General features: G+C 34.4%; 1 protein-coding gene across 1 annotated transcript; it reads right to left on the bottom strand.

Moving 5' to 3' along the window:
* Positions 1-477: 477 nt before the first annotated feature.
* Positions 478-25454, bottom strand: LOC146162792 (zinc finger CCCH domain-containing protein 7B-like). Its single transcript, XM_083384123.1, has 20 exons — positions 24935-25454; positions 24383-24524; positions 21764-21850; positions 21657-21696; positions 21096-21293; positions 20126-20162; positions 19593-19717; positions 17503-18249; positions 16586-16652; positions 14399-14554; positions 13624-13816; positions 11148-11399; positions 10179-10389; positions 8950-9119; positions 8119-8235; positions 6706-6892; positions 5880-6009; positions 5163-5287; positions 1649-1806; positions 478-1037 (listed from the first exon to the last, which is right to left on the bottom strand). Exons 1-20 carry the CDS (start codon positions 25452-25454, stop codon positions 833-835), a joined length of 3867 nt encoding a protein of 1288 aa, XP_083240249.1. The 3' UTR covers positions 478-832.
* Between the last annotated feature and the right edge of the window lie 1844 nt (positions 25455-27298).

Raw genomic sequence — 27298 nt, 5'->3', positions numbered from 1 at the left:
CGGCGCGAAAAATAAGAGCACATTGACGAAAATGACGTCATTAACGATTGTTACCTCACTGTGTAACTTTTAGAGTACGTCATAAACGCGTCGTTTTTCGCTTCAAATCGCTGTTTTTCTTGTCATAGTGCCTTTGCTGTGATGTCACAATGTTATCGCGACCCAACAATAAGGAACCTCAGTGACGCAACAATGGCGTCGTCGGCGTTTCGGGGATGTGCGATATTGTTGGATCGAAGCCGATAGAAAAACAGCGCCGGTTATTTCGCCATTATAAACAAACCAACGCCCAGTTCAATATTCAAAAATAAACGATGCATTTTCCTCAAAGCAGTTTTATACCTGGAAGATATTTGGCTTGGAAAAAAATCTCAAGAAACTTGTTTCTTAGAAGCTAAATTAAATTTGATCAATTAAATAAAGTTAAATTGTTTTCCATTTTAGTTAAAAATGTTTTCCAATTAAAGTTACAAAAATGTTTTTCCAATTCTTGTTATTTAACATCGCCCTAAAACTTAGCGTAAGGAATCTTAATTAATTCCTAAAAGATATTTTAGCCTGTAGAATTTACAACTGAAATTGTTTTTTCTTCCAAGGCAAATATTTGACCCATAACATGTTCAACATACCATTTGCAGGTTTTAATTTAAAACCATTTCGCCAACATGACTTTAGCTAAAGAAGAATCGATATCGGACAAAAAATTCCCCCAAAAATATATCGGGCAAAAAAAAGGATCAGACATCCGATGTCGAAAAAAATCGAAAAATCGCGTCGCCAAAAAAAAGAAAAAATCGGGCGTATGACGTCATAATAGCGGAGGTCGCGCGCGTTACGAAAGCGGGGGTGCTTGGCTTATTAAATTGTCAACATCGTCGACCTCGTCAATGAGCCTGTCGTCCTGCGCCTTGCGTATTCGGTTGATGACGTATTGTCTCCTGTGGATCCATTCTTCCAGCTCATCGTGGCTGTGGGCTGAAGGACAGTTGTTCTCGCTGGCTGGGAGAGGGTCGAACTCGCAGATGCCCTTCTCGTGTCTGGGGGTGGAAAATAAGTCGGTTTGTGAGTGGGTCGGAAAATTACCGACTGTTTTCATACTCCAAAAAAATTCTATTGGCTTTTTTTTCATTACATTTTTTTTTTGAAGTTTTTTTACGTTGCTTTTATTTCTATGCTATTTTCTCTAAAATTAGTGTCGGTAATGAAAGCGGGATATTATAATCTAAGGAGAATATATTTTTAGATTTCTTTTCTTTTTTATCAATTTAGGAAAAAATTCTTTTTAGGAAAACAACTTTCTTATATTTTTGGTAAATCTTTTTTTTTAATTTTTAGGTTGGGTTAGTATCTTTTCTCCTAAAGAAATACCCTTTCTTGTACATGTGTCCCACATTTGTTGTCTATTTTTTGCAAAATAATGGTATCTATGTAATTTTAACGGATTAACAATTCGGCAATTAACGGATTAACAATTCGGCCATATCTCAGTCTAATCAAGAATTTTAACAGAATAAACACACTTTTTTTGCTTTGCTATCATTTTTTTACGGGATTCCGTGCAGCATACCATTTTTAAATTATATATATATATATATACCAATAGAAAATACAGACATTTTAAACTTCAAAGCACAATTGGCAAACACACCTTTCGCATATCTTGTAGTTTCCACCGGGCCTTCTGTACCTCCAGTGCCCATCGCTGTCAGAAATGGCTCTCAGTTTGTGCTTCTCGCTCGCACAATGCTTCTCCCACTGTCTCTGGCCGTTGCATTCCTTATCACACAGCCAGCAATGGTAGGCGCTCTAATCAACATAAGGGGGTTGTTACTTGTGGAGGATTATCAAACAGAATAGGCTTTTGACAGAACTGGTAAAGCTGGTTTTTGGCGTAACTACAGTATTATGTGTTCTAAGTACACTTGTTTTAAATCTGTTTTAACCTTTATCGCCCAACCAGCAATGGTAGGCGCTCTAATCAATCAAGTAGGGTAATTAGGCTTGTAGAGGTTTATCAAATCAAATCACTTTAATCAAGTACAGGCGTTTGTTACTTGTGGAGGCTTATAATCAGGGCTGGAGTCAGAGTCGGACTCGGTACTCGACGAAGTCGGTTTGTTTTACTGGAGTCGCGCTCGGGACTGGAGTAAGAAGACAACGTAAAATTACCAGAGTCCCGAGTCCGACGTGCGCATTCGCACATCCAAATTTTTACGCGCTCTAATCCACCAAGTAAGGGTTTAGGCTTGACAAGGAAAAAAAGTTTTTTGGCTGAACTGGTGAAGCTGGTTTTGGCGTAACAACAGTATTCTGTGTTTTAAATAAACTTGTTTTATATCTTTTTTAACCTTTGTCGCACAGCCAGCAGTTGTACGCGCGGTTTGTCAAATCAAATAAGTTTTAGCAGAACTCATGATGCTGGTTTTGGGAATAACTTTAGTCAACCAAGTACAGGCGTTTGTTACTTGCGGTGGCTTATAATAGAGTGTGACTTTATGGAAATCTTCGTATTGTCAAATTCTAAACAGGGAATCAAGTGCCACCATATAAAGACAAATTGTATTAAATTCTCGACAAGCTTTCGCACAACATAGCTTTATCATGCCAAAATAGAAACCTTCGAAAAAATGCTTGTCCAGAATTTAACACCATTTGTTTTTATGTAGGGCCACCTGACCCCATTTTTTGACATTCGGAACCAATATATGTGCCTAAGCACGCGCCTTAATTTATTATGTTCAGGGTTGACGCACGATTTTTCGATAAAATTCGTTCAAAGACTTTTTAAGTAAATTTTTGTATATGGCCGTATTTGTCTAAGTATCGCCTTTTACTCGCGCTTGTGCTTTTACGTGCATCTTAATTGTTTTCATTTATTCTTTGACCTGATGAAGCACGGTTGTGCGAAAGCTTGTCGAGAATCAAATACAATTTGTCTTTATACAGTGCCACCTGATTCCTCTATTAAGTAAATTTGTAGCTTTTTAATGACCTAAAAGTGATGATATTCCAGAGACTTATGAAGATGATTTGTATTTGTGTACAGCAAAAAAAACTTGACTTTAATCATTTTTTTGTGAGTAAAGATCAAATATTTCAAATACAGTTTAGTTTGTTTTTAAAACTTTTTAAATCTCTTTTTCAACACTTTGTATGTGTATTAACAACAGAATCTTGCCCTCCAACAGAACACATAATGCCGACGATAAAAGTTCTAAAATTTATTAATAAAAGCTTGAGAAGCGCACCGCTCCGAACAAATATCAGTCAGCAAGGTCTAAAACTTTAATACAAATATGCATTTCGCCTATAAATGGCATCATCAGTTTGTCTGTACAAATAAATAGTAAAAAATTAAAATATATTAAAATATAAATGTAAAATAAATTAATAAAATACATCCAAGATGTTTTCGTTTTTGCGTTGTGCCGTTCCATTTCGGAATGTGAGCCATATCCGTTTTCTTGTCTAACTGTGGTTTTAGGTTTGCTTTTGCCTTTCCACCTTTTCTTATCTACCGTGTTTTGCTACGTCACTGATTCTCATACCACTTCCCTCTGGGCCGTGTTTTTTTCAGTGGCTTTCTGTGGCCGCTACACGTATCGCATGCTCCTTTTGCTTTTGTTTTACAGTAGTGGTTGGGGTTTATACGCAGACTGTCTTTGTCTTTGTTCATCTTGGATGTATTTTATTAATTTATTTTACATTTATATTTTAATATATTTTATTTATTTGTACAGACAAACTGATGATGCCATTTATAGGCAAAATGCATATTTGTAATAAAGTTTTACACCTTGCTGACTGATTTTTGTTCGGAGCGGTGCGCTTCTCAAGCTTTTTTTTTTCTTTTTCAACACTTTTTATTTATTCGAGAAAGAATTAGTGAAACATAGTAAAAGGGTTATGTGCTGAAAGATCTTACAATCTATTGATAAAAATGCTTTTAAATGAAAACAGCTCCATGCATTAAATTATTATCAAGCCCTGCCATGCTGTAGGCTTGAAATTTTAAGGTGTAAAAACATTCCATAGTAGAGACAGCTTAACCAACTTAAAAAACAAAAAAAAGCTTTTTTTAAATTATAACAGGGGTGGGGAACATACAGCAAACTGTTTTGGCACAAAAATCAAACTAATGCCACAAAAAAGCCGTATCCCTTTTAATGATAAAACTTATAAAACCTAACTATTTGATTTTTAAACTTTTTTTTATTAGTGGAATTCTTGCAGCCCAAACTAATATATATGTTGAGTGATTTTAAACCTTTTCTCATAGCAACTCAAATAATAAAAGTAACCATAATGGCAAATCTTTGGCGACCCAATTCTATTCAATGTACTGTTCGTATGAAAAAAACGCGGTAGCATAAATCAGTGCGAATTTAATTAACATAGGCCATAACTCTCATTCCTTCTGCAAAAAAAAAAAGTTTTTAGTGTGAAATATTGATAAGAACCGATCTCGATAAATCTAAGCATGTAAAACTACTGCAGCAGACTTGGACAACTAGATTTATTTTAGATTTTTAAAATTAGATTAGAATTAAAATTAGATTGTTTTGAGTTTTTTTTTCAAATTAGATTAGAATTAGAATTACCGAATTCCTAAAAAAACAAAATTCAACTAGAATTTGAACTAGAACCACATACAACCAATTTAATTTAATCGCAATTTATTCTTAAGGAATGTAATAGTAAATATGTGTGTGCTAATTTTTAAGCCTTCCAACCAAAGAGTTTTAATTGAAATTCTGTGTTTCATCTGAGTGACTAAAAATGCCGTTGCACATAAGTAGCAGTTTTAAAAAAATTCGAATTAGATTAGAACTAGAATTAGAGCACACAGGCAATTCATAAATTAGATTAGAATTAGAATTAGCCGCATTTTGCTCTAATTCAATGAATTAGAAAACTAGAATTATCTAGTTGTCCCAGTCTGTACTGCAGTGGGGGTCCAACAAAATCAAACGGACACTTAACTTTTGGATGCTGTCTATAGGTTGAGAAACAGCGATGTGATAGGTTCCCCACCCCAGAGTATTTACACCAACAGACAAGTGAACATAATCTTCAAAGCATGCCATCACCACTAAGCCATTTATTGAAACTGGACATACTTGATTATTTAGAGATGGTGGTGCTATGAAACTCCCATCTACCTGTGGTATAGTATCGGTTGGCAGGATAATATTGGCGGAATCTGTCCCTTGAGCGTTGTTCTTCATCGTGAGTTTTGCTTGTTCGGCTTTAGTGAGAATATCGTACAACTCTTCAAGATCTTTCACTGGACAAAATAAAATACATTTAAAGTGGGAAGAAAAGAGAACATATTCATCATGGAGTGATTTCTCAATGGTCAGTAAGTCTCTATCCATGGTTGTTGCACAGTTTTATGAAAAGTTTTTAAAGACACTCAAAGAATTTTTATAGAAAATTTATATTCTTTTAAAGATCTAAGCATGGATTGCCTAAAATTTACATAATTCAATTAAAAAAAAAGTATAAATGAAGTAGGTTGCATTTTGAACATTTCAAATAAAAATTGAGATAATGGCTGGAGGTTGTAGTTTGACATAAAATGAATATCAAAGCCCATACAGAAGTAGGGAGCATTTTGTCAACGTTTCAAATGAATATTTACTCATTTTTAACATAAAATATTTTAAAGCATTCACAAAACGCAGCCTGCTCTACGTTTTTTTTTCGCTCATATTGTTTGCTAGTGAAAATAAAATTTGACAAATATACACTGAAATTTTAGTCAGTTAGATTTTCAACAATTACTTGTTTGCTCTACTTTATAAGTACCTGAAGGACTTGGTTAGCGGAAAACAATCTTTTTGGGTTTGTTTTTTAATTTGAGTTGTCAAACTTACGCTGGTTGTCGCGCAAATACATCCAGATGTCCATTTCTTCCTGGGAATGCGCAAAGTTGCATTTCGCCGAGAACGAACATTTCTTGGAACGACGGAAGTTTTCACAAAGCTCAAAACGCACAGGAAGGTTCTGTAGAATAAACGGGATAAAAGTGATAAAACTGAAGAAAAGGTCTCTAAATAAATAAATAAAAGTAATACTATGTCACAAGAATTTCACAAAAAATAGGGCTGCAATTAAAACAGGGAATCCAGTGCTCAAAAAAAATAAAAATAAAAAAATGTCACTAAATAAAGTTATATTATTTCATGAGAGTTCTACCAAAATTAAAGTTGCAATACTACTAGGGCAGTGTGTTTTATAAATCAGCTTTCTATAGTCCTTGCAAGCTTTGGACATTTTAGTGTACATTTGAACAACATTCTAAAATAAAAAGGTTCTTCTATCATAATAGAATAATTTACTAGAACATCTATTTGAGTGGAGGCAGAGCTATTTAGACCAACTAATAAAAGCCAATTTAATTACTTAGCAAACGCCCACATAAAACAGATACAGTTTAATATTTTAAAACATATTAAATGTATATGCTGCACAGTACAAAACAGAACACTGTCTTTCAACTCAAAATGAGCTCACCTTGTTAGTTACATCTTAGTGTGACGTTTACCTTAAACTGATGCTTTACTAAAATTGTTTTATTTTTATTCTAATGAAGATACGAGGCCACCAGATTAAGCCAATGAGTTGTTGATAATTTTAGTAGCAGATTGGATCCAATAGTTTTCATAAACTTGCACAAAAACAAAGTTGAACAAGTTTTACCTTGTTCTTTAGATAGGGTAGGTCTCTGACTTGAGCCCAGTTCCTCTTGCTTGTGTGAACGAGCATAACTTTCTTGTTGGTTGACCAGGAGTGCTGGGCGCGAGCTGTGCAGTATTTGTGGTCCTTAGTAGCCTCGCTTATCTGTCCGTTCTTGTGGCACAACGAGCAGATGAACTTTGCTTTCCATCTGACACAAAAATATGAATATTGGAGTTTGGGGGGGAAAGAATATGAATATTGAAGTTTGGGGGGGGGAAAGAATATGAATATTGAAGTTTGGGGGGGAAAGAATATGAATATTGAAGTTTGGGGGGGGAAAGAATATGAATATTGAAGTTTGGGGGGGAAAGAATATGAATATTGAAGTTTGGGGGGAAAGAATATGAATATTGAAGTTTGGGGGGGAAAGAATATGAATATTGAAGTTTGGGGGGAAAGAATATGAATATTGAAGTTTGGGGGGGAAAGAATATGAATATTGAAGTTTGGGGGGAAAGAATATGAATATTGAAGTTTGGGGGGAAAGAATATGAATATTGAAGTTTGGGGGGGGGGGGGGGGGAAAGAATATGAATATTGAAGTTTGGGGGGGAAAGAATATGAATATTGAAGTTTGGGGGGGAAAGAATATGAATATTGAAATTTGGGGGGTAAAGAATATGAATATTGAAGTTTGGGGAGGAAAGAATATGAATATTGAAGTTTGGGGGGGGGGGGGAAAGAATATGAATATTGAAGTTTGGGGGGCAAGTTTTATTTAATAAGGTAAAATTTGATAAACTTTATTACGTTTTTAAACTCATACAAAAGAAATAAATCTTGGAAATAAACTGTAAAAAAGTTTCCAAGTAATATTTTTTTGGGCTTTAAAAAAAGTGTTTATATATATATATTTTTTTTTTTTTATTATTAAAAATTCTTTAAATTTGGGTACACTATGCACGGATCAGTAACGTAACTTGTTAATGTTATTTGTCTTGAACGGTGAAAAGTTCAGATTCGAGAGTTTCGCTGTTAAACCAATGTGCCTAATATTTGGGTAAAAATGTTAAGCATTGCTCCCGAAAATCACGTCATAAAACAGTTGATCCTAAATAACCGGTTGTTCTCGAGCGAAACCGCGAACATGTAGCGTTTACAGGTCACACGCTGTAACATGACATAGTAAGCTTTAGGACAAATAGATGCAATTAAAGCCTAAATGATCCCAAAAATGAGCTTAAACAAAATCTCTTAGCCACACTATTTTTAAAATACAGTAAAATAAATGCACGGCTCTTACGTGGCCTAAAACTACAAGAAAGTGAAATATTTTTCAGCAAACCAAGCATGTGGGACAAGAACCCACATTTCGGCTGCGGCCCACAGTTTGCCAACCACTGGCCTCCACTAAAAATGCTTGGGAAAACTAACCTAAAGGCTGGCAGGTTTTCTTCGGCAAACCAAGCATCGGAATCGGACTCTCCGTTCGGGATGGAGTGCTTGGTAATGTGCTCCTGAGATTGCTTCACTATGTCAGGCGCGATAAGGCTGCAAATAAATAAGGTGATAGGTTTAGAAATAAGCAAATATACATGCAATATCTTGGTACAAAATTGGGGCTGGATAGATGAAAAAATACTGATCAAATATAGCCTTGGCAGCGCCATCTTTTTAGTTATGATCACTTTTTGTGAGTCAGATATTCATTTTCAATCTATATTACATATTCAGCCTATTAATCAAGAAAAAAACAAAACAAGAGTAATTACAGTTCCAACACAAATAAAAAAGCAAAACACAAATTATGTTCCCAAGTAAAATCAATCTTTAAAAAAAATGGACATAGAGGCTTTTGGAACCAACAAAATTTAACAGCTGTACGTCAGTAAGGTGGGGAGATCTATGAAATAACAACTTACAATTCTTTTCCATAATAGCCCAAATTAAAAAGCAAAATAATATATTGATTTAAATACGCATACTCTATTTACTAACCAACTGATCTATATAGCAGACAAAAACACATACCAACTACATTTAACAACTATATATACATTAGTACAGTGCGGAGATACATAGAATAACAACTTATGCTTCTTTTTACATAATAGTCCACATTTAATAGCAAATTACTTTGAGAAACAATGCGTTACTAACTAAACCGGTCTATACAGAATAAAAACGGTGCAAATATTGGCTAAGTCAACTACTTTAACAACTGTATATTAATACGGTGCCGAGATACATAGAATTACAACTTACGCTTCTTTTTCCATGATGGCCCATGTGTCCTTCTCCACCAAACTGTGGGCAAAGTGGCAATCGGTTCCCCTGGTACACTGGAACCGGACAGCGTGCCGGCACAAAATGGCCTGTTGGACCGGAGCACGGATCTCCGTATACTTGACGGTAGACTCACGGATAATGTGCGTCTAAAAATATGTTTTCTACTTTAAAAATGTTACAAAGTCATAAAATTCTTGAATTTTTTTAACAATTATTACTAGTACACGTATTATTCATCAGTTGACCATTTTGTTTAACTTTACAATTGAAGGGTTATCTTATTGTAAAATTAAAAATAAAAGTAAAAAAGGTCTAAAAAATTGGTTTTAGTTGTTAAATGTAATATGATCAGGGTCAAGCATTTTCTTAGTTTTTTTTTTCTAAACAATTCTCAGTACACATTCTAGTCATCAGTTGACCATTTCGTTTAAATTTAGAAATAGAAAGTTACTTATTGTAAAAATAAAAGTAAAAGGTCTAAAAATAATAGTTTTAGGTGTTAAATGTTATATGGCCAGGCATATAATTTTTAATTGTACACATTTTATTCATTGTGTTGTAATATCGGGTGGCGAAAAATAAATTTTTCTTACTAAATGTGTGAACAAGCCATTTTGAAGTAATACAGCCAAGTAGCGATACAACCGCTTGGCATCTGGTATCGACTGATCCACCGGTCCGCAAAATTTGTTTTGAAATTTTACCGGTTCATAAGATAAAAATGGTTGAGAACCACTGGTTTAGATTATTATTATCGATCGATTGTAATTTGCTCTGTGCTTGTTCTTTCTTTTTAAATGGATTTGGCAGTTGTTGTAATTAGGGCGCTTTTTGAGCGCTGCATTAGTGTCGCGTAGGGCAGCTCCGAGCGCGACACAAATGAATCTTGACGTTGAGCTACAAATGCTGCTCAATCGGTAGAGCAAAAGTCCCGGCTTGACCGGAGGTTGTGAGTTCGCACCTCACTGCAGGCTAGTTGTATTTCTAGCCTGCTTCACTTAATCATTGATCAACAGATTCAGTGAGTCTGCAATGGCTTTCAGTGTACTAATGATACATAATCCGTAATCGGTTGGTCAAAAGCAGCTCCATAAGGGCTAGATCTCAGTTGTTAAGACACATATGTGTGTGCAAGTTTCATCGAATAACTATCATATATAATCAGACATATAATAGGACATCCTTATTTTTATCCACCATCTTACCAGTTGTTGATTTTCGGGAATGTTGACATGCGGAGTGGAGTCGTTCGAGCAGACGCCGAGAGTGAGAGAAAACTTGCTGACAATACGAGGTTTGTGTTGGAAACAAGACTTGCAAAGGAAATCGAAACTGCCGCGATGCTTGCAGAGAATAAGGCCAACAAGCGAAAAGTTTTTAACGTAGTTCATATCCATGGATTTGCACAGCCAGGCTCTGCGAAAAAATGTCATGGTTTTTAAATTTAATTTATACAAAAATCCCTTTTTATCTCAACCAACTGTTTAATTCCTCTTCCACTATTTGTGGATGTTATTTAGTAATATTTGTACATTGTTACGAATGGCACGATTAAAAGGCTAAGAAATCCATATTTTCATGTTTAATCACGTAGTTGTCAAAAATATTCAGTACACTGCCTTAGCCGAAATATTTTGTTGGCTAATTATAATTTTAAACCATTGTGGGTTTATAAACATAATGTTTCATGTTGAGAATTAACCAAAGGATTGTAGAATTTTGTAATGTTAATATTTTAGAAACTTTATAACACCTTTAAGCATTTAAACCAAAATGTGTCTGTAAATACTTTTTTTTCAAATTATATGTAGTATACGCTTTCTTATTGCTGGAAACAAATAACCCATTTAAATTATGGATGATACTAGAGAAAAATAATATGCTTTAGTCAGTCATAACAAAACAGCTTCAAAAAATCTAAAATGGCTTGAAATATTTAGTAAAAAAAATAATAACAAATAGTGAAACAATGTTACAGCCGTTGGAGCATAATGGCTGGAGGTTAAGTTAAACTTAGTAAGAAAGTCAAAACCCACACAAAAGTAGGTGGTATATTGAAGGTTTAAAATTAATAAAGAGTTACTTGAAAACATACTAAAAAAAACTTCTATATGGGCTTCCATATTCCTATCACAACGTTACCGATCAAATTGAAATAGATCACAAAGACAAACCTGTTAAGCATTCCTTTTCGCTCGAGAGTCCAAACATCAATTTCTTCTTGATTATAAGCAAAGGTGCAGACAGCAGGGTACGTACAATCCTGCCCAGCCATCAGGTCCTTGCAAATGTAGTACGGTCCGTCGTAGAGCTGTGCCTTCGATTGCGGCTGTGGCCTCGGACGGATTTTTAGCCACTCTGTGTTTCCTCGGTGGCGACAAAGTAGTATGTTCTTGTAGCAAACATGAGCGACGTTTTCATCGTGCCTAGTGTATAAAAATAAAAAATGTATAAAAACTTAAAAAAAAAAAATAATCTAAAACAATTGTTCCCAGTGCAAATAAACAAAAAAAAATTTTATTATTATTATGTAAAACATTAAATCCCCTTGCTTATTTTAAGTATATATAATAAAGACTTGTTTTTCAACATAAGTGTTAACAGAGGACTGACAATGGAAAACAACCTTAAGTTTGTAATAGAAAGTTTTGGCAGGTGCTCTACTTGACTGTTTGTTACTGAGGTGATAAATATTAACAGCATCTTTAAGTGAGTAAAGATAATTTAGGCATTTAATTGTAGCGACTGTAATCAGAATACTAAGATGCGTAACATAAATAAATTTAATCTAAGGCAGGGGTGGGCAAATGTATTCAATTAAAGAGCCATTTGTAGAAAATAAAAGTGCCAGAGCGCCTCAAAATTATTTCAATACAAAAACGGTAAATATTGGAAGTTCAGCAATAATAACAGAATTGTAATATACCAAAACGGTAATAGTTAACACAATAATAATAACGGTAATAATAAAATAACACGCACAATATTTATCAATACCGGTATGAGTCTTTCATTTGATTTGCCAATCTCTGAAACCTTAGCAATGAAATTGTGTCGACTTGTTGTAACTGTTGTTAACTAACTCTACAAATTCTATGTATAGTGTTCAGCCATAAACTAAATTCTGGCCTGAATTAAGAAAAAAGAGAGAGAAACAATCATAAACGGTACTCTTGGTAGCCTTTTTGCCCTAACAATTTATTTGGAATTTTACGATTCGACTAAGAGAGCCGCAAAAAAAAACGCATGTGGCTCGCGCAAAGAAATAAATATCAAAGCCTATACAGAAGTAGGTAACGTTTTGAACGGTGAAAATATTTTTTTATTCTGATATCTAAGGGTTTTTTAAACTTTGGACCAGTTATGAAAAAAGTTTGCTTCACAAAAAGCTATTTTTTTCAAACTTCAAAACTATTGAAAGGGCTTTTAAAGTGACAAAGAATTAGGGCTTACAAGCACTGTGGGTAATTTAAACCAGTGTTTCTTAAACTGGCGAATGGTTCACCCAGGGTGAATAAATTTTTGCAGGAGTGAACCAATCAAAAGGGGTGAATAAGGGTGAACCGTCAGAAATGGATGACAGCTCTGCAGTAAATCGACTACTGAACTGGTGTTTTTTGGTGTTTTTATTTGCTTAGTCTAATAGTGAAGTTGGGTTTGCACCAAGTACAAAAGTTTGGTGACTGTGTTTTGTGCTTTTGTAGTTTTATGTTTCTGGACTCGAGAAATTGTAGATTTGCACACTTAAAAGGTAAAACTTGACTTGATCTTAACAAAAATTGAAACAACCTTTATCATTTTGTGTTGTTATATATAGACGAAATAGTTTTATCATATCATGAGACAAGGGTGAATGAAATCTGGAGATCGATGCTAGGGGTGAAAAAAACAAAAAAGTTTTAAGCACTGGTTTAAACTATACTTAGCCAAAACATGCTTTTCAATAAAGAGATAAACTTCTCGAACAGAATGAGGAAGCCATCTATATTCATGCAGAGGAAACAACCCACACAACAAGGTACTAAGTTTTAAACTATACCTTAAAAATGCCTTTTAAGTGTTTTTAAATAATATATACAGAAGATAAGTATATAAAAAATATTAATTTTACAGTACCAATATTGCTTTATGGGGCAGTCAAATTATTTAGTCTTTTAATGAGTTGCAATAAATGAAGTAACTTTGTAGCATGGCATTTAAATAAAATAATTGTGGTTAGAAACAGTGTAGCTTTGGTTAACAAGAACACAATTTATCAATTATACAATTATTCTTCGGGCAACAATTTATTAAAGTGAACGTTTCGACCTATTCAGACAATATTGTTCATTGCAATATCATTACAACTAAGGCAAACATTTATACAGCAGACAAACAATAAAAGAAAGAAAACCAACACAAACCACACTCTAAACCACGAGGCACGAAATAAACGAAACAAACACCATATAACCGGACAATGCGAAACAACAAGGCTGCAGCTTTCTAACATATTTTTGTTGTTTGTATTATTTCTTATACATTTTTTATCAGGTAGTTTTTTTCTGATTTGTGATTCGTGTTTGTAAAATAAATTCTGTTTTTGGACAATTCGATCATATACAAAAATAACAAAATCAGGTAATTTTCAGTAAGCTCAGTGTTACTTACTTAAAATCGATGACGCGTGAACCGGTTCTCAGCACACACTCCGAACAACCGAGCTTAAACTCGTGGCTGTCGTGGAGAGGGTTGCGAAGTATTTCGCTTAAAGAATCACTCATTTCGTAAGGTTCTGTCAACCCAACGCTGATGTTACTACTGCTGTAGGTTGTGGACATCATTGACAAAGGGGGAGTTGAATCTATAGAGTAAAATACGACATAAAATTAAGACTATTGGGCAACTTGTTTGAAAAGACAGAAAAAAATAGAACATTTTATGCATTTTAACGACATCATCAAATTTTCGCACATTCTCGTAAAAACACTTAAAATGTGCATTTTTGAGCAAATCGAAGTAAAAAAGTCATACTTATGCCGGGTCCTGGCAAAAAAAAAAAAAATAGCATGCTCTATATGACATTTTAAATTGTTAAGCAAGAAAAAAAATGTGTTTTAGTGTGAATGTACTCTTTAATGAAAGTATGAAACTTTTAAGTAAACATTATTTTATAAGATTTTCAATATAATCACTTGGTTTAAGTTTTTAACAACATGGGAAGAACTTTTTTTAACGTACACTTTTATTAACAAACAGTTAAACGTTTAACCAACAAAAATCTTGCATTCATTTTATTAATTATAATTTTAATAGTAAGTTTTATCAGGATTTTTTAAAAATCTAGGCCATCACCAATCAAATATGCATATATATAAAATCAAAAAATCTAGAAATTGGGACAAATAAATGAATATTGTAATAAACGAAAAATTAGCAGCAGTACCTATTCCAGATAGTACAGAAGTAGAATGCTGTTCGGACAAGCGCTGGTCGATGGTCGTTGAGATCCCAAGCATTGCAGGTCCGAGCATGGAGCCAGTGAAACCAGTCTTGGATGAATCAATGGGAAAGTGTGTGTAGCTCGGAGTCACAATTCCAACTAGAAAGAAAAACAAGTTTGCTGATACACATTAAAAGCACTTTGGAGTATAATGATGAAAGGTTTTAGTTAGATGAAGTATCTATATCAAAGCCTATGCAGAAGTAAGAGAAATTTTGCACGTTCCAATTGTAATAAATTTATCAAGCAGTTTATTTCCACAAATAGTTTTTGTGATTAAAATAAACAAACTTTAATGCTAATTTTATTAAGCATAAAAGCAATTACAAAAAAATATGTATCTAGTTTATTTCTTATCTCTTTTTATGTCAGGTTGTATTTAAACAAATATTTTTTTATGAATACAACTAGCAAGATTTACTTAGATTCTTATGCATGTGTAACATAGATAGTACTTTAGATAAATACATTATTCAAATTAAAGTTTGTTGTATTCAATCACCCCTTGGTAATATGAAAAGAAAAAAAACAGAAAATATACCAATTGAAGTATAACCTCAACATATTTTCGACCACTTTCTTATCGTGAGTACTTAGGGTAGGTGTTTAGAAATATTTACCAAACTTGCTAAACTAACATCACCAGATACTCAGTCAGCCACATAAAGCACCCCAATCTTGTGATGTAGAGAGCAAATAAAGAAAGACAGCATACAGAGTAAACTAAACATTACACCAGAAACTAGGGGTTGATGTAACAACACCTATTTGCCAAGTGGCCGCTGTCGAGATTCCAAAAGTACATTAAAATACCCATTCTGACACAGCTTTTTACATTAAAAATAACCATAAAAAACAAATTTTGTGATCACTGACAAAAAATCACCTTGTTTGTATATCCATACAAAAACATTGCATAAAAATCCAGCTGCAGGGCTCCCAATAAATTTTAAAACTATGTCTAATAGTAATGAGTATGAATTCTGCTACACAACAAGGATTTCTTTTCAAATTCTAAGAATACATGTGCATGAGCAGTGAGTACTGCTGATATATATCAGCTGTTATTCAGTATATATTATAGAACCCAAAATATAAAAACAACAATATAAGGTGTGGTGTTAAACACAGTTATGTATGCCGAGTGTTTTAATGAAAGCTTCAAAGTATGTTTAATGATTAAGTTTGTAAATTTATTTATCACTAACATACACATTTATGTCAGAGTCGGCGCATATGTGTACATATATCATTGTAAAACATACTCATCATTAGTTCTACATCACATCATTTTATATTGGTTTGTTAAACAGCTGAATATTTAGCTAATGAAAGGCTGTGACCTGACAATTTTTTATTTAGCACAGGGGTTCTTAAACTGGGGTCCATGGACCCCTTGGGGGTACGTGAACTAGTTTTAGGGGGTCCATGAAGGCCTAATTGAAATATTAGTGTACGTTTAAGAAGTAATCAAATTTTTAAAGAAAAATATTTTAATTAAACATAAAACATTTTTGCTCTGAATGTATTCACTCTAACATATTTTTTGACCAAAAACAGCAGATTTATAAAGTTAATTTGTGTTGTGACGTAAATTTATGAAGTCATCTTTAAAAATTTCTTCCCTAACGTGGTCTATGCGAAGCAAAAAAATTATTCAGGGGTCGCAGTAAAAAAGTTAAAGAAACCCTAATTTAGCATATATATAGTAATTTGGTTAATTATTCAAAAAAAAAATTAACCAAATAACTATTTTTTTAATAACTTCGAAGAATAAAAAATACAACCACAAAAAGGTAGTACACTCACAACACAATTCACTGCTATTATAAACATTGCTTACTTCACTTGGTATTTTCTAGGGCCTTTGTGTGATTTAAAAAAAACCTGAACCTTTTTTTGGGGGGGGGGGGGGTTAATGTTTACCTGCTGTCCCAGATCCCTGACCATTTTGGGGGTCGATGGATCACAAAATTTTTCTAAAATGTTAGTTTTTTAAGCTCATAGGGTATATAGGTACTCATTTTGATTATTTTTACCTATATTTAACATGTACATAAAAAGTCTGTTCTTGCTAACTAGTTTCGTTGGCCAACTGATGTGCAACTTATGTAGAACTATTAAAGTTACCTGAAATTGGCGTAGAAATGTCACCAGAATTATGCCAGAGGGATGGAGCACTTTGGAATGAGCCATTCTGTAAACAAGAAAAAAAATATAAATCACATTATGAAACCAAACATGGTAAGGACTTCTAAACTGAAGCTGTACTGATCTTTAACAAACATAAACATTCTTTTTGGTAGAACTATTACAAAAAAGGTAAGCTTTTTAAAAAATAACTAAATCAGTTTACTCATTTGCATTTAATTAAAAGTCAAATATAACAATAATAAAGTCAAAAACAAATTACTTGCGATTCCACTTTTTGAAATATTCTGTTTATTTAGCCATTGCATGTTTTTGATAACTCTTTTCTGTTTTTTTCTGCAACTAACTTTTAAGTCAAACATATTTTTAGTAATAATAATATTATGTAGCTTGATAATGAACTGCAAAGCAAAAAGATCGAGTAAATCGACATCATCTTGATTAAGACATTTTGATACCTACTTGTGTCATCATCAGTTAATGAAACAATAATGATATTATTATTATTATTATTTTTGTTAATATCGGGATCTAAGCCTGAAGCAGGCTTGATTCTATTTGAATAAGAAATTAGCAGAACCGATGATGCTTTTTGCTTAACTATATAGTATTTTGATTTTGTTAAATAAAGTTGTTTTAGATCTTTTTTACAACCTTTGTGGTTTTGTTCGGATCTTCAGTTAAATTCAGTTAATCAATAACTGAAGATGATAGAAACTCGTATCGAAACTTCTTAATCAAGATGATGTCGATCTAGACCTCTTTGGGCTTTCAAATTAATTTTCAAGCAATATTACAGATCCGTGCATAGTGTACCCAAATATTATGGAAATTTTTTTTTAGATTTTTTTAATAATTAGTTTTTTTTTTCAGTTGGTTCAGCAAGAAACACTTACAGTTGTAGCACCAGGGTTAAGTTCATCTTCAATTGCTTTTGCTAGTTCTTGGTCGGCGTGGCTGTCAACGTTTCGCATTTTTGCCATTCCGAGCAGTTGGGAGCTGTCTTTCCAAAGAGTTTCAGTGCCGAAAGCGTTCATTTGCGGCGGTCGCTGGTATCCAATCGGCAAAGGCAACGAACCAGGAAGTTCAGGGTGCGAAAAAAGCGAATCGGACGGAAAAAGTGACGACTTTACATTGTTATGATATCCGGTGTTTTGAAACGCGGGGCGAGAAATCGGGCCGAACTGTTGTTGTTGAGCTAGGAGCGGCTGCTGCGGATTATTTGAAGATAAACTAGTGGCGCTGAAGGCAGAAGTTAGACTTTGTGTCTGGCTGCTGCTGTTGTTGCTATCTGGATTGAAGAAGGACTGAAACTTACTTCCTGTCTGTGGGTATAAGTCGGCGGGTTGGTTTGTCGTCGACGTGATACCGGGCATTAAAACCGAATTGGCCTTGTTTGGGAAATTGGAGTATGACATAAATCCGTTAGTTATTTGATCAGTGGTTCCGTTTACGACAGGCCAGGTTGACGAGGGTTGCGTGCCGCCGATCAGGGCATTGGGTCCGAGCATGGGGCGCACAAGACTCGGTTGGTAAGCGTTACGACTTCTTCTGTCCCCGATAGCCCCCTTCATCCCGCTTGTAAGTTGTTCTTCGCCGATGCTTTGCTTGAGAATGTTAAAGAGCTGCGCAGACTCCGTGTCCTGAATCAAAATACAAATTAATAAACGCTTAATTTTTTAAGCGCAATAATAAGTTTCGCGCTTCGTTTCACTCCGAACTAATAAAATATTATGCAATATTTTAAATTCTATGCTGTATGTGTATTTTATCGCGACGCTCCGTTTTGGTACTCAAGCCAGTACGAACAAAGCTAATAGTTCATGCTGTGCAATTACAGTTTTGTAAGCGCAATCCAGTCCATTGCAATAAAAAGGGAAGTTTGTAACAAAATATACCTAGTGGTTTACCATTGATTTAAACGAATTTGCAGTATTTACTGTGAATTATTACTTGCTTAGATTATATAAACTGCTGCTGACAGATATAATATCAATGAAAAATCAGCTCTGCTGGTAACGATATTTCTTCTCTAAAGTTTCCGCAACCTATTCGAGTGTAGTACTAGGAGTGTTCGGCGTAATTCGCCCTGAACAAGGTGACTTGAATAGGTTGCAGAACAATTGAGAAGAAAAATATTTGCCAGAGAAGCTGTTTTTTGATTGATATTATGCCTGGTAACAACAGTTTATATCAGGGGTGTCCAACAAGCGGCATGTGTGCTAAAATTACTTTTGATATAGTAACATTATACTGTGTGGAGGCTAGCATTCACATAATATTATATAGTTTGGTGTGAAGAAACAAAAGTCAGCTCACCGAGAGACACTTTGATGCAGTGATGCGCGTTACCACTGGACAAGTTTAAATAAACGTTCTTATTTTTGGTAAAAAAGTGCTTTTATGATTAAAAAGAATTGGTTCGGTTATGAAATTTTGGCACGGGAAGAAGTTATAAGATAAAAATTGGCACGACAGTATGTTTGAAGTTGGAAACCCCTGGTTTATATAATTTTAATAAAAAAGCCCTTTTTTATCAATTGATTCTTTAGCAAATGTTCAAACAATCTACACAAGCCACCCTTTATATATAATAGTTAATAACACTGTATACCAAAGGCAACCATAAGGACGAAGGAAAAATGTGAGAAAAATTTAAAGATGAACACACATATGGAACTGAGTAAATACTGCAATCTTACAAAAATACTCATTCCATTGCAATTCTAACAAAAATGTATATTCCTACAATTTCTTCAATTGTGAAGAAATTATTCTTACATAGGACTTTCCGGAATGCTTATTATACCATGTAGTAATTTTACAATATTTATAAAACATGGACTTAACGCACTAAAATAAAAACAGACAAGCTTCTAAGATAAATCCTAATTACGTAGCACATATTTGCAAGACATAAAGTTAGACCACTCCAAACAATAGCATAATGTGATTCTGAAGATGAGAATTTAGAAAAAATACTTACAAAAGTTGCGATTTGTGAAAACTTAACCATCAGGGCAAGTGCGTCGTTTCTGCGCCCACAGTCGACCAAAATGCGAGCTTTGAATCTCAGAGCATTCTGGTTCGACCCGTTGCTGATGTTTAACACTAAAGAAAAAAAAATGGCTGTTAAAAACATGTAGAACAACACTACAAACAACATTCTAATAGATATTGCAATATAACAGTCACGGCCCAAAGTACTCTTTTCCGATTGAAGGCCTACCACAGACTTGCTTTTTGTTTTACAGTTTTGATTTATGTATTGCGAAAAATTACTCTGAATGTAATTTTTGCATCAAATTTGTAAGTTTAATATTTATATATAATGTCATTTATATAAATTGGATTTGACTTGTGTAACTAATGACATGGACTTGGACTTGACTTATTTGTTGAAAATGACTTCACTCTGTTCTGTGGATGGCTTAAATGGACTTAAGCCAAATTTCAAAAAAGACTTGTTTGCAACACTTGTTTTTAGCTTTCACAAATAATAAAAACATTTCAACCAACCTTTTTCTGCGTCTTCCAAAGCAGAGGCAGCATTTCCCTGGAGAAAGTAACATAAAGTATATATACATTAGGGAGTATCTTTATAGAATCAAAAACTATCGGCAGCAGGTTTTAGCCAGTCGATCACTGCTCCGCTGACGCGTATATTAACAAGTAAAACTCATAGTTAAAAACATAAAAAAAAAACAGGATCAGACGTTTTGTTTAAAAGGAAAATATATTTCGCCAATGGCTGTGCTCTGATTTTATTTGTACTCTTACAGGAACTGATGATGCCATTTGGCAAAATATATTTACCTTTTAAACAAAACGTCTGATCCTGCTTTTACACATGTTTTTCACTATGAGTTTTACTTGTTAAAGTATGTATAAAACACACTTTGTCCACTGACATAATATCATTAGCAACATGCCAACAGTTTTTGTTTTTTGGGCCCAGCGTAAACTCCAATTAATGCAACTTTAAACAACAAAATACTGCCAAAACCTTTAATGTCATAAGGGCTCAATTTAGAATTTAATCCTAGTGAAAGACAAATGTAACCAATCTTTGTATATGGCCGTATTTGTCTAATTCTAAATAGAGGAATCAGGTGGCACTGTATACAGACAAATTGTATTAGATTCTCGACAAGCTTTCGCACAACCGTGCTTCATCAGGTCAAAGTATCTGATACTACTTCCTCTAAATGTAAGCAAGTTTCAGATGAATACACAACTAGCAGATCTTGAAGCTTAAAGGAAACTTAATTTATTTATACATTAATTGTATATACCAAGATGAAAAAATATATACTAAAATGAACCAGGTGCTTCCATTATCCACTTATGCATTTTAATAACAATATACATATAGGGAGTAAAGATCAAAACACAAAAAACCTAGTTTATATTTTAATTTATCAGAAACCGTTTCAAAATTTTGTATTAAAACATTTTTTTGAATTCACAAAGTAATTATATTTCTTACCGAAGCAAGCACAAGTGTTGCACGCTCCATGAGTAGTCTTTCCAGGTAGTTAAGGTGGCCTTTGATGTCTTCGTTCTTCATGTACGCGCAGATGTTGATTCCCTCGCTCAGTTGGACCACCGCTTCTTTCGGGTCGCCCTCCTTATTCTGTTCAATTCCCTCCTCGAGCAACATTTCTTTCAGTTGGTTCAGAAACGCCTGGTTTTAAAGAAAAAAAAGTTAAAATGTAAATCTACATATGCAAGTAGTGCTCAATATGGTGTTTAACAAGTGGATGCCAGGTATAACTCTTAACAGGATTATTCAAAAAAATTGATTGTAAATCAAGATATACCGATATGTCAGTTTACCAATAATATCGGCTAATATTTTGCTTCTACTGATATATCAGAAAAGAAATAAAAAACGGTATCGGTATCAGACCGAAAAGTGATATTGGTCGATCTCCACTGCTTACTAAATTGGGTTAAACAAGTGGTTAACAGAAAATCATGTTTGAGGATTATTCACTTTTGCCTTGTATTAAGTAAATAACTTGTTTTAAAATAGCGCATTTCTTACCTCATACATTTCTGTGGATCCCGTCCACGGTAAAGATGATCTGGAAGAAAAAAAGGAAAATTTAAAAGTGACTTAGAAATGGAGGATTTATAACATAAATATCTTACTGTAAAAACTGAAGACCTTGCTTTATTCGGAAGCGACGACTTTCGCGAGCGTCGCCAACTTGAGCTTTCGTAGATTGCGTTGCAGTGCTGAAAATAGTAAGTAGTGTCATTTGCAAGCCTTTTATACAACCATTTTTGAAGACACAAAACTGTAGCAAGTTTCCACCGGAGCTATTTTTAAAATTGAATCAATTAACTGAAGTTATTTCTCAACCTTTATTCACTGCAACCCAAGCGGAAGTATAAAACAACTTCTAGGGCGAGGATTAAGTTAGATCAGGGGTGGGAAGTTAGTTTTTACGCCGGGCCACATGAGAATCATAAAATATTATAAACCAAAATAAGATCTGAAATACACACTATATGACGTCATACTGAGATGCTATAAAAACGTAAATTTGTGAAACCTGATATTATTATAACTTTGTTATAGTTTTCCGCAAATGTGCAACTGAAGGCAAATATCAAGAAAAGGCGAAAAAGGAGAAAAATTTGCGGCTATTTAGTATACAAAGCAAGGGTACTATTAATACGTGGTGTCGTGTTAGGTAATCAAATTACAATGATAAGCATGTCTAATGGCTTATTTGCAATTTGTTTAATGGTTTGCAGTCTTCGTAATAAAATTGCTTAAAAAGGAAACACATACTTCACTAACTATATGTTTGTGTAACATACAGGTAATAAAAACCGAATTAAAGTGAATAATATACAACAGTTTATTAGGATAAATGGTTGGCATATCCTTGTAAAGCAGAACTTTGGTGATCCAATCCTCAAAACTGAACTTGTCCAATCAAAATTAATTTATTCAAGTCATTTCATGGTGTCTTTTACAATTTTGTCCAATATTGGCGAAAGCTTCTCAAAACCAAACTCAACAAATCTAACTATACAAAACTGCCACATTCAGCAACCCAACCAACATAAACGGCGAGCAAATATCCTATAGGCTGACAAACACCAAATTAACTGAAATTGTTTTAACTCACAAAAAGTGTTACAACTTTTTAAATCAAAAACATAACAAACAAAACATCCATTTATAAAAAACATTTAACAAAAATATCCTCTTGTGTTGCTTTATTATCACGCACAAAAAGCCAAAACTAGTGAGCAGCTTTTGTCTATTGAATTCTTAGTAACAGCACAAAATAATAGCATTACCGTTACAAATACAACAGGTAATTTATTGACTAGCATTATGCAACATATTAGGCAAAACCTTAGCCACACTGCAATCAGGTATTACATTGATTTCAACTTCCTGGTAGCAAATCTATTTTTGTATATTGCAACGTATAAGGCAAATTAGTATTGGGTAGTACACAATTTATCAAAATAAAACACACAATAAATGTCCAATGTAGGATATCAGACCTAATTAAAAACCCAAATTTTTTTGTTATTTAACATTTTAACAGCTGTATATATTATGTTTTATGTTTTTCTTTATTCAACAGCAAATGTATAAATACAGTTTTTACAGCTGAATACAAAATACTAAATAGCCCCTTGTTAGAATATCATATATAATTCAATTCAATGCCTTAAGCCAGTGTTTCTTAACCTTTTTTACTTGGGGGCGCACCTAGAGACATTTGAAAACGAGGCGGCGCACTTTGCGAGCGCGAAATTGTTTATGTGTACCTCTATTTCGCTTGCAATTTTTTATTCTATAGGCTTTATAGTTGCATATCTTAAAAGAGACTTTAGCCTTGAGACCAAAATAAGAACATCAACTTCGGAATAAAAGACAGTTAGGAATAAGGCGTACACAAGACTTAAACCTAATAGTTGTAATAATGACAAAATCGGAATCAGAACTAAATGGCCAAAATAAGGCCTATATAACCTTTTATCTAACCCCAAACACCACCCATAACTATCACTAACTGCCCGAATATTTTCAACCCTAACCTAATTCCTAGCACCACTAACTACCCGCCCATAACCCCAAACGGGGGCAACAAATCCGGGGCCAAAACAGCGGCGCCCAAATGCTGACAGCAAACGGCCATTGCCAAACAGGTGTCCCCCAATCATTCCATAACCTTTCCCTACAGTCTTGGGCGTAGTTTTGTCTATTTAAGTCTTACTCCGATTGGTCTTATCTAGACTATTTTAGATCTTATTCTGTCGTGGTAGTTACTGCGAATTTGGCGTTATTATGTCGGTGGTCATACTATATGGTATTAGGCTATAGATTATCTGATTTAGATGTTGTTGCTTTGTAGGTCTTATTGTGTTTTCTACTTAAAAGTACTGCGGAATCAATGAGCTAAGCTTGAAAGAAAAGTAAAAATACATGTTTTATATATTAAATTAGTTCTTTCCATTTGCTCGCGGCGCACCTGGCAGCCTTTCCATGGCGCACTGAGAAGCGCTGCCTTAAGCCAATAATAATAGATTTAAAAATAGTTGGCTCAAGAAATCTTAAAATGTCATTCTTACAAAGGTGTATATTTACGCTATTGATATATTGTCAGTTAGTGTATAATTGTTTATTCCATTTGGTGTATTTGGCAAGGATTCAAAGGCTTCAAAAGACATTTAAAGGCTTTGTGGCAGAAGCGAAACTGCAAAAATGTAACTAAATTTCAATTCCGGAGTCCTTACTTAGTAGCACTGGTGACCACAACTGGAGTTTCAGTCGTAGTGTTGCTTGTATCGGTCGACGGAGCAGCAACATCCTTCCAAGCCTGGGTTTGTCTCGGTGGTGGGGGGGCAACGCGCGCTTGTTGGGGGGGCGGGATGTTTTCTGGTAACAAACATTTGATGAATTAGTGCAAAATTGACTTTTGGAGGAATGTTTTGCGGTGAAATACAATTGGAAACTTTAAATGACACAAAAATTGTGCAGTGTACACAAGAAATAACAAATTGGAAACTTTAAAGTGTTTAATATATAAATATTGAGATGTTGAAACATGGCAGTCTGTGTGACTAGTTGGTATCTGTTAATAAATTGTTTTAGCCATTTTACCATCATACAAACAACATAACATAATGGATAACAAGAGTTAGAAATATAAAATATTTGTGCAACAATTGAAACAAATAGATAAAAGAATATATTTTTCATTAACTGGAGAGAAAATAAACCTATTTTGTTTTTGTGGCAAAAACAATCATAAACTATGCACTGGATAAATATCCAATTAGTAATACCTGTTGTTGACAAGCCGTTAGTTTCATAAGCATCGCGCTTCGAAGGTTTCCAAGTACTAACAGGCTTGTTGTTGTTGTTATTCGCAAATTCCACAGAGAGGACGCTTCCTCGAAAAGTCTCGCCGCTTAGATTACGAACTGCGTTGTTAGCCATCGATGGAAATCGCATGTGAACGATCGCGTGATCGCCCAAGATGCGACAGAGCGTAACCGTTCCGAATTTCTTAAAAAGTCTATGAAGGTCATTCGAAGTTATTCCGCTTGGCAGATTTTTAACGATCAGCTGACACGATTTCATAGAGCGCGACGTCGACAGTTCAACGCTTAATTTGCTGCCACACAAGTCGTACTTGTCAAGGGCAGCAATCGCTCGGTGGGCGTCTGATTCGCTCGACATGTGAACGAAGCCATAATCGCGCAGAATGTCGCAGTCCGACACCGGACCGTACTTCTCGAACAGCTCTCGAAGCTGCGCGGCCGTTACAGCCGGCGACAACCGGCCAACAAATATCTTAACCATTCTTGCCTGGAAACAATTTCGACAAAATAAATATACATTAGAAGTACTTTACATAGTTTAACTAAGTTGTTTAAAAAACAAATAAATATTTCTTCAAAACTGGATTTACTTACTAAAAAAAAAAAAAAAAAAAATATAAAAAACTAAAAATATTGTTGCTGCCAGCACAATTAATGCTCAACATCAGATAAAATAAATAAGTAGTGGAATAGCTTATTTGTTCATATCTTATAAATGTTGTTTTATAAGATATGATGTGATGTGGCATATGTTAGTCTAATGAAAGCAAAGAGTTATTAGGTGTTTATATGTAAAATTTACAGGGAAGCTGTTATAACTTATTAAAATAAAACATGAATAATATATGTTTAAAAAGAACAAGTTTTATAATAAATTCGGTCAACAAACTCGTAAACGTAATAGCGGGTCAAAGATGTTACTAATGTGCGCTCCTACCCACCAAAGATTCATTTAGAATATTTTTGCAAAAAATCCTATGCCAAAATTTTGCAGATATATGTCAATAAGGCTATTTTTTATTTTAACAAATCAGTGCCTATATATTAGTTCAACAACAAAATTTTGTGCAAAAAAACGCCTGAAGCCAGGCAAGATTTCATACCAAGATCTTTGACGGGAAGGCACTGGAATGCAATTGCAGTGCGTGTGATTCAATTTAAAATCCAACTTCATAACATGACTGTTGTAACATTACTTATTTTACAAAATATCTGGCGCTGGTCTAGAGTGCTACCACGCGCACATTATTTTGGTTAGGGTGCGGGTTAAATAATTAATATAATAATACTTGACCCACCCAGATCCAAACGCTAGCTCGCACCCTAACCAGGTTGGAAAGTTTGGCCTGCGCGGGGGATTTAGTTAGTATAAAACTGACGTCACATTTATTCACTCATCACTCGTGTATGACCGAAAATGTGTCACCTGAAATCAGGCCTGCACAACTAAAATGGTACAAGGGCCACAACAAGCACAAAAAAAATTGGCGGGCCGCATACTGAAGTTGCATAACATTTTTTAACTCTAGTTTGTAAGACGTATATAATATAATGCATCATATAGAATCCCCTGCGAAACGCTAAAAACGCACAGTTCGGCGTTTTGGTTACGCATCAGTGGACAACGGTCATGTGTATAGTGAAGTCAAATTAGGCAATATCGATATTGCATATTAAATGCTACACTATCAAACTTTTTAAATATTTAGCTACGCCCGCACACCAACCAAAAATTGCTCAGTGCTTCAAGTATACTATGAACGCTGTAAACCTGTAAGTTTATTATAATGTCGCAAACTTTCGGTAGTCTGGTGGTTTATTTTCAGCCGCGCAAGTTCAAGTCGAAATTTTATTTTCAGCCGCGCATTTTTTCAGCTGCAAAACATCTCCCAAGCGCAATATCCAAAGTTTCCAATCTGGGCGCCCGCACACCAAACAAAAATTGCTCAGTGCTTCAAGTATTCTATGAACGCTGTAAACCTGTAAGTTTATTATAATGTAACAACTTACAACGTTTGGTAGCCTGGTGGTTTATTTTCAGCCGCGCAAGTTCAAGCCGAAATTTAATTTTCAGCCGCGCAATTTTTCAGCTGCAAAACATCTCCCCCGCGCAATATCCAAAGTTTCCAATCTGGCACCCTAACCCAAATATTGTGCGTTGATTTAAAAATGGTGGTAGGATTCAAGACCAGTGCCAAATATCTTAACAAATTATGTTTACATGACAAAAGCAACCATTTTGCATGCATTTGTTTCAAAATACCAAAAATTAAAGACATTTGAAACCATATGCTCTTTTGTTCTTTTATTAAGCATCAGGGAATT

This window comes from Ascidiella aspersa, chromosome 3 (genome assembly GCF_963924565.1).
Source record: "Ascidiella aspersa chromosome 3, kaAscAspe10.2, whole genome shotgun sequence".
Lineage (NCBI taxonomy): Eukaryota > Metazoa > Chordata > Ascidiacea > Phlebobranchia > Ascidiidae > Ascidiella > Ascidiella aspersa.
The sequence above is the reverse complement of the archived record's forward strand: the minus strand, read 5'-3'. Positions and strand labels throughout refer to the sequence as shown.